This window comes from Microtus oregoni, unplaced genomic scaffold (assembly GCF_018167655.1).
Source record: "Microtus oregoni isolate MIOR12 unplaced genomic scaffold, Mior012 000050F_000, whole genome shotgun sequence".
Classification (NCBI taxonomy): domain Eukaryota; kingdom Metazoa; phylum Chordata; class Mammalia; order Rodentia; family Cricetidae; genus Microtus; species Microtus oregoni.
The window spans coordinates 1,803,862-1,816,200 of record NW_024543224.1 but is presented as its reverse complement, the minus strand read 5'-3'; the positions used below and the strand labels follow the sequence as shown (position 1 = coordinate 1,816,200).

General features: G+C 42.7%; 1 protein-coding gene across 1 annotated transcript; it reads left to right on the top strand.

The window, feature by feature from the left end:
- Nucleotides 1–362: 362 nt before the first annotated feature.
- On the top strand, nucleotides 363–11,127 carry LOC121436639 (ferritin light chain 1-like). The gene is made up of 2 exons (XM_041636652.1): nucleotides 363–840; nucleotides 10,961–11,127. The coding sequence occupies exons 1-2, from the start codon at nucleotides 363–365 to the stop codon at nucleotides 11,125–11,127; spliced, it is 645 nt and encodes a 214-aa protein (XP_041492586.1).
- Nucleotides 11,128–12,339: the final 1,212 nt, after the last annotated feature.

Genomic DNA, 12,339 nt, shown 5'->3' with positions numbered 1-12,339 from the left:
AACAAAAAACTAAGGCTTGGAAGAAATGATGGTTTGGTATTAGGTGCACTTCCATAGTTTTATGCTTTGTCAAAAGTGTGAGCACCTGAAACCCTCCACAAATAAATAAATAAATAAATAAATAAATAAATAAATAAATAAATAAATAAATAAATAACAGTGTGAGCAGCCTTAGGAGATTCCTTGGATCTGTGTCTTGCTTCAACAGTGTTTGGATGGAACAGAACCTGGGCCTCCCTTTGTTAGCTTCCACCGCTCCTCATCTGCAGCCACAGCCTCTGGGACCATCTTCTCACCGCCTTCAGCTCCCAGGACCAGACAGTACCATCTCTTTGCGGGTAGCTCCAGACTGAGTCTCAGCCATGATCTCCCAGATTTGTCAGAATTATTTCACCGAAGTGGAGGCTGTCGTGAACCGCCTGGTCAACTTGCACCTGTGGGCCTTCTACACCTACCTCTTGCTGGGTTACTATTTTGACCGGGATGACATGGCTCTGGAGGGTATAGGCCACTTCTTCTGCGAATTGGCTAAGGAGAAGAGCGAGGGCACCGAGCGTCTCCTCAAGTTGCAGAACGATTGCGGAGGCCATACACTCTTTCAGGATGTGAAGAAGCCATCTCAAGATGAGTGGGGTAAAATCCAGGAGGCCATGGGAGCTGCCCTGGCCTTGGAGAAGAACTTGAACCAGGCCCTCTTGGATCTTCATTACCTGGGCTCTGCCCATACAGATCCTCATCTCTGTAACTTCCTTGAAAACCACTTCCTGGATGAGGAGGTGAAGGTCATCAAGAAGATGGGCAACCACCTGACCAACCTCTGCCGTGTTGAAATGAGAAGTGGTGGGCCGCTTCTCACCACCTGGCTAGCTTTACCCAAAATAATGACACAGAAACTGTATTATTTTAAACACTGCTTGGCCCATTATTTTTAGCCTCTTCTTGGCTAGTTCTCACATCTTGATTAACCCATTTCTAATAATCTGTGTAGCACCACAAGGTGGTATCTTACCAGGAAAGATTCAGCATGTCTGACCTTGTGGCAGGATCCATGGCGTTTGACCAGAGAGGAGAGGCATGGCTCACTTCACTTCTTCCCAGCCTTCTATTCTGTCTACTCCACCTACCTAATTTTCTGACCTATTAGACCAAGTAGTTTTCTTTATTGATTAACCAATGAAACAACAGATTGACAAATGACCTTCCCACATCGCCACAGGTTGGCTGCTGGACCCCAGGTATCTCTGAGCGAGTACCTCTTTGAGTGGCTCACTCTCAAGCATGACTCAAAGACCTCTCCTTCCGAGGGGCTCCCACCTCTGCTCTGCACCAGCCCACCTCAGGACCTTCACCTAAACGTGTCAAGAAGCCACTAGGCAGCTTTGTAATGCCCTGGAGCCCCTCTCAAGTCTTGGACCAAGTAAAAATAAAGCCTTGGAAAGAGCAAAAATAAATAAATAAATAAATAAATAAATAAATAAATAAATAAATAAAATTAAAATAACAGTGTGACATGGAGAAGGGTGTAAGAACATAGTAGCAACATCACTACCAAAAAACTGTAGAGATCATTGCCTTCTCTCATCCACTGTTTTACAGAAGAGAGAAAGGTCCTCAATTATAGAAGTCTCCCAAGTGATGTTGCAGAGCTTAAGGACTAGATTCAAATAAGAGAACATACATTAACTTAGGATGCGAAAAAAGATAGCAAATGATTCTGATTAATTAATCTTACATATTTAACTAGCTCATACAGTACAGTAACTTTGGGACAGAATATGAAGCTCAGTGGTAGAATACTTGTCTAGTATGTAAAAAGTTATCAAATTGATCTGCAGCACCATTAAAATAAGTAGTGTTAGGAATATTTTCTAACACAAGCTCCCTGCCAACACAATATGCCCAATCAAGCCAAATGAAAACAAGCCAAACTAAGAAATATTCAGGTTTAATGGGAGTTCTGAGCTCTCAGGTGTCCCTGAGGGGGAACCAGGAAGCTACAGGACGTACCCCCTGGGAAGAAGAAAGGGAGACTATGTGTTCCTTTTTTGGGGGATCACTTAAATACCCTGGGGAGTGGTCCTGACCTGGCCTCCTGGGATTTGGAGTCCAGACCAGGCCTGGGGGTTGGGATAGATGCAAGGGGTAGGGGTCTATGCTTCCAACTTGAAATTCCAGACTTTTTGGATATAGGGGTGACAGAAAATTGGAATGGTAATTATGACAAACATTTAGGCTCTCTTTGGAACAAAGGGCATAGACTCAAATCTGGCTACTTCCTGTGGGCACAGGGCAGTGTGGTGTAGTGAGGGGAGATCCAGGTGTCCATGTTTAGTGAGAGGTGTGGCTGGAAAGGCATCCCATTAACTGTCATCCCGGAGAAGGCAGGCATCTGTTCCTTGGGGGAGATGAGAAGGCAGGTGTCTAGGAAAAAAATGTTATTGCTTAAGATGAGTTTGCCAGAATGAGGAGCAGGGAGGCCCTTCATTATGACATCCTGGAAAACCGGAGGGTGGAAGGTCCTGTCTGCTGGACAGACCAAGTGTCTTGAGTAGGTGCCTGCTTGTGCCTGGAGAGATGGTACCAGCATGGGTGTTCCAAGAGCTTGGCAGCCAAGGGGGTGGTGAGGATTAGCGTGTGAGGTCCTGTCCATTGAGGCTTGAGAGACCTAGCAGTTAACTGTTTGAGGAGTACTCTGTCCTCTGGGGAGAATGAGGCAGGCTTAGAGGCATTAGGGTCCACTGGTGTAGTGGCAGGAAGACAACTGTCAGAGTGTGAATGAAGAAGGGCCTTAAAAGGGAAAGGTAGGGTAGGTACCCCGCCAGTGGAGGAGTTTGAACTGGGAGGTGATGGTTAAGGAGAAAAGGCCTGCCATAAAGCAACTCAAAAGGGCTCAGGCCCATGGGGGAACATGTGGTGGGCCTGAGGCGAGGGCCAATATATTATGAATTCAGTGAAGAGCTTGGTTAGTTGTTGTTTGATGAGTCCCATTGTCCAAGAGATGTTGAGCGCTTCTGACACCAGCTCCATGACCCTGAGCCACCACATCTGCTGTTTCCCTGGAGACTGGAAATGCTTCTATCCATCCTGTAAAAGTGTCCACAAGTGTTAAGAGATAACAGAGTTTTTATGAGTAGGCATATGGGTAAAATTAACCTGGCAATCTTTGCCTGTGGTGTCCACGAAGCTGGTATATGTGAAGAGCTCCTTGTGGGTTGGCCTGGACGCATGTCTGGCAGGAATAGTGAACCTGTAAAATAGAATCTTGGAGATGGGTGGGGTTAAAAGGGGCTCCAAGAAGCGGAACAAAGCTTTGGGGAAATGGCTAAGGATATCTCCATCCAGTAAGGGTGCTGAACAAGCAGGTATCACTAAGAAAGAATTGGAGAAAAATTGTCCTACAAGAATGTAGGACAGTCGCAGAGTTTTAAGTAAGGAGGAACGGGTTCCTTCTACCCCCATAGTTGAAATTGGTGGAGGAAACTTAAGGCCCAAGTAATAATAAAAGTAATGGACTTACCTGCCACTTTTAGTATGACCCTAGGCTCGGAGAGGGTTATGGGGTATACCAAATTTGGGCACTGACAATCCTCTGCAATGAAAGACCCCCACAGTATAGACAAACAGCTAAGCAGCAGCAATGCCAGGCTTAAACTTTGGAGCAACACAAGTAACATTAGAGCAGGGAAGTTCGACTTGAGAACAAGGGCGGAGAAGCCAGGCAAGATATCTGCGGTCAGCCGGTCAGCCATCTGGCCCCAAGCGATAAGGAGCCAAACTAGAAACAGGAAAAATGAAAGACCCTCTGGACACCCCCCCCCCCCAGAACCCGCAGCTGGCCTGCTCTCATGAGAACATCCTGTTCGCTTAAGACCCTCAGGACCCCTCTCAGGACCTGCAGCTAGCCGGCTCTCATGAGAACATCCCGTTTGCTTAGGGAAACAGGATGCCTATAGTCAGCACATGTGCCCAACTTAGAATATCAGTAATTCACAGAAGAGACAACTCCCCCTATGAAAGATCCCAGCTTGGCTGCTGTAACGTCATTTCACAAAGCTTTTGACGAACGACTGTAAGTGCAGAGTAAGGTCAGGGTCCCTGGCTGCAAAGCAGGATATTTATATCCATAGATTTGGACAGGACATCAATTAACAGGATATCTGTTCCCATACATCTGTGCTGGGAAAGGAAAAACCACCTGTGCCCCTTGCCCCATTCCAACTGACCACTAACAATGCATTTGCTTCTGTAATCTGCTTCTGCTGCCCTCTTTCCTATAAAAAGACCTTCCCCCAGTCTGCAGGCGCGCTTGTCTTCCGAGAGACTAAGTCGCCCCAGGTAACTGTGTACTGAATAAAGCCTCTTGCTATTTGCATCCGAAGAGTGACTCGCTGTTCCTTGGGAGGGTCTCCTCAGCCTGAAAGACTGCCCACCACTGGGGTCTTTCATGCAAGGCTGGCACAGTTTCACTTGCCAATGGTGATGAGGCCGGACTTCCATGGCTTGGCATAGAGGACAAGCCTGCACGGGGGCATTGTGATTTCCAGTGTTCAGGTTGCTAGCAGATAGGGCACAACCTTAGAGCAGGTGTAGCGCAATATCATGCTATATGACCACTTAGGCCACACTTGATAGAGCCTGTGATTGGCTTCCCTTGTCTCCCTTCCTGTGACCTTAGGGCAGCTGGTAAGGCTTAGGCCTGTAGATTGTTGTAGCTTTGTCTGCAGGCATTAAAACTTTAAAGGCCATTTTCACCAATTCCCATATAGGAGTTTAAGGACCATCCTCAACCTTTTTTTTTTGTTTGTTTGTTTGTTTTTGTTTGTTTGTTTGTTTGTTTTAACTCTTTCCTAATATCTGGTACTGACTGAGGAAGCAGAATTATTAATAGACAAGGAACCTAGCAGCTTTTCTACCTGAGAGAGATTTAGAAGGGAAAAGGGAGCAAGGGAGGGGCTAGCTCAGTTCACAGAGTGGGTTCAGGAGTGGAGCAGTGAGTTAGGAGGGGGAGGGGAAGGTGGATGTTGACCTTGAACCTTGGAATTGGGAAAGGGAGATGAAAGAATGTTGCTCCAGAGGAGGGGGATTGTTAAGTGTGGGCTTGAAGGAGTGGGGGAGGGGCCAGTGCCTCCTGCTATGAGACACTAGCTACTAAGGGGAGGGGGCGAGAGTGCAGAGACCAAAAACCCATGGACATATATGTGTAAGCTCTGTTTATTTGTATCAGACAGGCTCAATTTTAAAAGATTTTTGTAAAAGGCTTACCTGGTCATTTTTATTCTTTGCAACAGAATTTATTTTGCTAAAACAATGCTCATTCATTGTGTTTTCTTTTTTTCTCCTTTATCTGAGTAAGTTTGTAATGTGGTATTGTCTTTTTTATCCATTTCTGCAAATGAAATTAGTTTGCCTTGGGTCCCACATCAATAAATCAAATGTAATTGTTTAATTATGAATTATAACTACTTCTTCTCTATGCTTCATACTAAGGACATTGTTGATAATATCCCTTTTTCATTCTTTTTTCTTTTGAATGCATTGTTTTTTTTGAGATAGATTTCAAAATATAACTATCAGTGACCATCTTCGACAAAAATATTACTTACCATGATAGGAACATGGGAATTAGAAAAAAAAAAAGTAAAGAGCACAAAGATGCAAGTGAAAATAATAAAACAGAAACATATGTTAGTTCCAGGAGAGAGTTCTAGTGAATACTGAAATTGCCATTACATTGTAAACATTGTAAATGCTTAGTTTACATTTTGTTTAAAATACCCTGGACCCCAAAAGATAGGAGTAATATAAAAAGCTGCACTAACATGATACAAATAAATGAACATACCAATTGAACGTTAAAGGCTACATCCTTATTTAAATATTCTGTTGCTAGAATAAGACAGGTAACACTTAGACCAAAATATCCTGCAGACTAACCATTCCCTGGGTAGAATTCATTGTTATCTCCCTAAGAGAGTAGAAACTTAGCTGTATCCATAGACTTTTGTTTGAGGTAGAAACAGATCTGCTTCTCAATACCTGAAATACAAAGGCTGAATATTAGTCACAACCATTGACAATAACCTTGAAAGAACAGAACTCTCTTATATAAATCTAGGTGGTACCTTTGTCTGAGGTAGAAACAGATAATAACCTGGAAGAATAGAAGTAAGTTCGAACTCTGACCTTCGGTCAGGATGGAATGGCAACAACTTTGAGCAAGCTGAAACTCTCTGACATTCAGATAAAGATAGTAATAGGCTCACATTTTTTGGCACTCCACAAATAACCTACTATATTTTTAATGGTTGTAATTTCAATGTTTTTTTATATTGTCTTTTTTTTTCTCTTCTGGAAAGAGATGAATTTTAGTTGTCTGGTTAAAAAGACCAAAGATTGTTCTGTGACTAAATTCAGATTCTAATTTCTTTTGCAATTTCTTTTGGTCATATCTATTAAATACTCCAGTATGAATCACTGTTTTGTTGTTGCTTATGATATTCTCTGCTTTTCAGTTTAGAAAAGATGTAGAGAAATGTTACTATGCATGTACGCTAAGGGGTCTTTGAAAAATAGGCTTATAATTATAATGTAACATATCTAAATCTCCATGAGCAGTTCTAGAGTATATCCATATTGTTTATACAGTCCTGAATTAGTTAATAACAAAAATATGCTAAGAAAAATTATCATCCAAATTTATCATTGTGTAAGCTTGATAGAGTGTACTTATACAAACATAAATGGTATAGCATAATTCACACTGATAATATATAATTTCTACATACACATACAGACAGAGGGGCAGAGAGAGAGAGAGAAAGAGAGAGAGAGAGAGAGAGAGAGAGAGAGAGAGAGAGAGAGAGAGAGAGAGAGAGAGAAATAGAGAGAGAGAATTGTTCCTTGGATCACAGTGAATAAAACAATATGTAGGTAAATAAATCACAAGAGATAATATAATACAGTCAAAAGATACACTAATTTAGGACAATTGAAATGCTTGCAGAAATACTGTACACATTTTCTGTAAGCAGGAGTGTTCTCTAAGTATTAAAAAGGTTATAAGGTGTTGTAATATACAAGTAAAGCAGTAACATAATTGTCACCATCTTATAGTATTATGAAGTGTAAATAAATTATATAGGTTACATTTTATACAATTGGACATAAATTGGACATATACTAGTATCAACACAAATGTCCAGAAATGTGTCAGTAATGCACTTTGTTAAGACATTCTGTGTTGGGCCAAAATTATCTCAGGACCCGTACATAGAGGTCCTTAAGGCAGAGAAAAGCTTGACTTGAGTTTAAGGGAGCTGAGTGAGGATGAGACAGCAAAAGCTAGGTAAATGCCCCTCCAGTCAGAGAGAGAGCTTGGATGTATCTCATTGGCAAGAGGTACCCCCACATCACATGATGTCACTTAACCTATATAAGCTGATGTTCTCAGTAATAAACTGAGTTTCTGCTTTGATTTGACTCCCTATCATGTCTTATTGTCCTGAGTTGTAGGACTGTGGAATGGATGGATAGCACATTCACCTTTCTCTGGGGAATAAGGAGGCGAAGAAGGCCTAGCAATTGGTGCCAGAATGTGGGGCAACTCGTCCCAGGGAAAAGTGGTCGTCAAGGTGAGTGGTACTACACGATGGGTAATGCAACTTCACATGAAAATGATGGAGTGCTTAAGGCATTGAGATATATGCTTGTCTCCCAAGACCTGGAATTGTCAGACTACAATTACCCTGGTCCCCTGGGTACTCACTGGGAATCTTTTCTCATGGGACACATGGAACCAGGTGGAGAATCTGGCCAGAGAAAGGGAAAAACAAACAATTAACCAAAAGAATGGAAGAAAAGGAGACAGATGATGGGGAAGAATAAAAATAGGCACAATTTACTGAAGAGAGATCCCAGGGAGAAGGAATAAGGCAGGCAGAGACAAATACAACAAAAGAAATGAGATATTGTCTATAATGAGAGTGGCCACATCCTTATGCCCCAAGCCACCCTGGAAAGGATAAATTAGGAGAGGGGAAGAGGACAAAAAGGGGCTCCATCTTGACAGAAGAAAATTAATATACACTTGGGTGGGGCTGGACAGGGAAAAAGGAAAGTTCAGGCCTCTTATCCTTCCAGAGTTGTCTGCAAATCTCCTAGGAAATGATTTGTTAGGACAAATGGATGCCTTTATTACCACTGACCACCTAGCCTTTTACGATGATAAAACTGAGCAAGGTGTCATCAGGCAGACCCCTGACACCTGGATTCACCCCAAAAGTAGAGGCTACTGCCCCCAGGGTCCCCCCATTAAGTGGACACCAGGTAAACTGGTATGGGTGGAGCAGTGGCCATTACCTGAACTTAAACATAAGATGCTCAAGGAAATCAGTAGAAATCTGCTTAAAGAAAGAAGGATAAGGCCCTCAACGAGCCCCTGGAACAGTCCTGTGTTTGTGATATGTAAGCCTAATGGGACCTGAAGAATGTTACAGGACCTATGAGCAATCAATGCCAATATGGAGCTAGTAGGGGCCCCTTTAAGGGGCTTACCTTGGGTCCTAAAAATACCCTCCAAGTTTCACCTCACTAAAATTGATCTAAAAGATTGCTTCTTCTCAATTCCTCTTCAAGAGGAGGATTATGAAAAGTTAGCCATTTCCATTCCTATAGTTAACTCCTCTTGACCTGACGAGAGATACCACAGGAGATGGCTAATAGTCTGGTCTTTGCCAACAATATTTGTTTAGTATTCTCTATCCTTATTTTGACAAAGATAATAACCTCCTATATGTTTATGTGGATGATCTAATCATTGGGTTGTGTATTTGGAGGAATCAGGGCTAGCTCTATGGGCAACCACTATTGTTGATATCCTCCAATAACATGGCTTTAAAATAGCTCCAAACAAAATACAAAAGTTATCCCCATTTCATATATTGGGATCCAAATTAACACTCACTCAAGCCAAAATGAATGGACACAAATTAATCCGGCCCAAGCCTCTCACTTTATTGGGGTTACAAAAGATACTGGAAAAAAATGAACTGGGTTAAGCCCTGGTTGCCTGTAGAGACTGGGAAACTAGGTGTGTTATATAATCTCCTTTTAGGGAGTCAACTTTATTAGATCATTTTCTTACCCCCTGAGGGTCGCCAGGAACTCACTGAATCCATCAACGAGCTTCCTCAGGCTTCTTTGGCAAGATATAATGCTTACATTCCAAAGGCTGGATATTATTAGGGAAAAAGACCAAGCTGGCTGCCGTTGTTCAGCAGTCACAACCACTAGAATGGTATGCACCACCCTGGGGGTCACTCACAGAGTGTACTCTCTAGTTGATCAAATAGCTGATATGATTATAAATATCAGGGACATGTCTCTCTGACATTATGAAAAAGATCCCTCTAAGTTAATAATTTTATTCAAAATTAAGGATATTGTTCTTGACTGAGCCTTGCACTGGAGGGATTTCTGGGGACCCTGGATACTCTCTTTGGGGAGCCCTGGTTAGTGGAGTTATATCAAAAAACTACACTGGAGTGTCCCCTTATTCTTTTCTTTTAGGCCCCTGCCCCAAGACTTTACTGTTTGCACAGATGGTGGGAAGAATGGGGCAGCCTTTATAGTTTTCCCTGCATGGGGAACCAAGACAAAGATTACCAAAATTCTCCCTTGTGGGGGGGGGTCTGCTCAATATAAGGAAATGATGGCCATGTGTATTGCCCTACAAGAGATTGCAGAACCCTGAAACCTCTATTCAGCTCTTATGTGGTGAACCTACTGCCACACTTAACCTATGGCTATATCAGATTAAATGCTAATCGTATTTCTGACTTGATGATACAACTTGGATTGCTCTTAAAAGATAGGAAAATAACCCATTTATATTCAACATCTCAGAGAACACAAAAACCTCCTTGGCCTCATTCCCCAAGAGAATGCTGCTGCAGATACTGCAGCTTCAGGAGCCTGTCTCATAGAGGTCTCAATTCTGCCCATACAAAATGCTACCCAAATGCATGACTTAACCCATGTCAACTGGAGAGGACTCAGATAACTATACTCCCAGATCCCTGCAACAGAATTAAAGAGAATTATTCACATGTGTAAGACTTATCAAGAGTTTCTCTGCACCCCTCCCTTTATAAAGGCCAGGGGTTAATCTGAGAGGGTTAGGACCCAATATCATCTGGCAAACAGATGTAACACATTACCCACCATTTGGCAAATTAAAATATATGTTTGTGACCATAAACACACACTTTAAGGAATGCTGTGCTACCACTCACCTATGAGAATAGGCAACCCATGCCAAAAGCTATTTCTTAAAATTTTTTGCTACCTTGGGACTACCACAACAAGTCAAGACTGACAATGGCCCCTGTTTCATAAGTAAAACATTAAAAGAATTATTTGAGAGTTGGAATATATCCCATAACACTGGGTTCCCATAAAACCCTCAGGGTCAAGCGATTGTCAAAAGACATCAGCAATAACTCAAAGAGGTTCTTATAAAACAAAAAGGGGGAAAAGTCTCTCCCCATTTATAACTGTAAAAGGCATTATTAACCATCAATATTTTAAATTTTCAAAAATCAGATGAACAAAATAGATTCCAGAAACATTGGGGATCCCTACCAATGAGGCCCTGCCTAAAGGTTAGGTGGAATGATTCTCTCACTAACCAAAGGAGGGGCCCAGATTCCTTGTTGACACAGGACTGAGGATATGGTTGTGTCTTTCCAAACAGAGGGGAAACGCCTATATGGCTACCCACTCATAACTTAAGGTTTCTCCACCCCCCACCCAGGACAATGGGGAAGACCAAGATGACCAAAAAAAAAAAAGAAATAGATTATGGTGGACAACCCTTAAATTCAAACACAAGAAAAGAAAATCACCACTGCCCAAGGGAGATTGACCCTTGAGGAAAGTGTTGCCTGTTTTACTATTTCAGATGGCTCTCCTGGTGCTAATTATATTAACTCTTCTCTCAGGGATCAAGGTCCAAGCAGCAAGCCCCCACCAACCACAGAAGATGATGTGAATCCTGTTGAGCACTGGCACTGGAGGGATCCTAAACCAGACTTCTCAGATGACAACACCCTAGACATAGTGCCCTGACCTGACATTTGACCTCTGCGATTTGGCATGTAGTAGCTTGGATGTGGGATACTGGATTCTGGGGATTGAAGGGAGACCTAAATATGGAGGCTTTGGGGGGTGCATCCTATCCTAGGCATCTTACCCTAATGAACCTGGCTGTTCTCATGTTCTTAGGAGACATGCCCTCCTGCAGACACCATTTTATGTATGCTCAAGAAGCAAATGGGCTGCCTCCACTATTAGAAACTGTGGGGGGAGGGGGCTGCTGATTACTATTTCTCTTCCTGGGGATGTGAGCAGACTGGGACTGGACATTGGCTAAAACAACATGGAGATATAGTGATCTCAAGGATCTCCTAGGTACCCCTATCCTGGAACCCCCTATATGGACGATGTACTCAATTCAGATGTAACCATCTGATATTAATGTTTACAGATCACAGGGATAAAAAGAGACCTATCCAGGTTATCTGGAAGTATGTGGGGATTAAGGCTATACTAAAAGGGATATGATCATGTCCTTATCCTCATGCTTCATATGGAGATACTTTGAGGACTTTCTTTGGATGCTGGAGCCTGCTTTCAAGCCAATGTCCCTGAGGAACTGTTGTAAAGAGGAGAGCAAGTCCTTTTGTTTCATCCCGCCTCGCTAGCGTACACCTGAAATAACCACACAGAAATTATATTAATTAAAGTACTGCCTCACCCTTTATATCTAGCCTCTTCTTGGCCAACTCTCACATCCTGATCTAACCCATTTCTACCAATCTGTGTGACACCACAAGGTCATGGCTTACTGGGAAAGACTCTAACCAGCATCAGTCTCAGGCAGTAGCTTTACGGCATCTGCCACACTGCCCTTCTTCCCAGCATTCTGTTCTGTCTACTCTGCCCACCTAAGTGTTGCCCTATCAAAAGGCCAAGGCAGTTTCTTTATTCAACCAATGAAAGCATCACGTAGACAAAAGAACCTCCTACATCAGGGTACATGCCTGTATATACCTCAACTTTACATACCCCAACATCAACTTTATATACCTCAACCCCCCACATCATCTACCCCTAAGGTATTCTTCACCAAGCCGCCTAGAGATTTGATGGAGACCATTAATATGGCCTTTATGACTTTAAACCTTACCTACCCTGAAGCCACTGAGGCCTGTTGGCTTTGCTTACAGTCACTACCCCCTACTTTGAAGCCTTTGGGGTAAATGGCTCTTATGAAATACT

What these genes read in the sequence shown, in the direction of transcription:
- LOC121436639 (XM_041636652.1), top strand. Translation starts at nt 363, where the DNA reads ATGATCTCCCAGATTTGTCAGAATTATTTCACCGAAGTGGAGGCTGTC. An exon ending in CCGTGTTGAAATGAGAAGTG is followed by an intron (nt 841 to 10,960) that starts GTGGGCCGCTTC and finishes TTACTATTTCAG; the next exon opens with ATGGCTCTCCTGGTGCTAAT.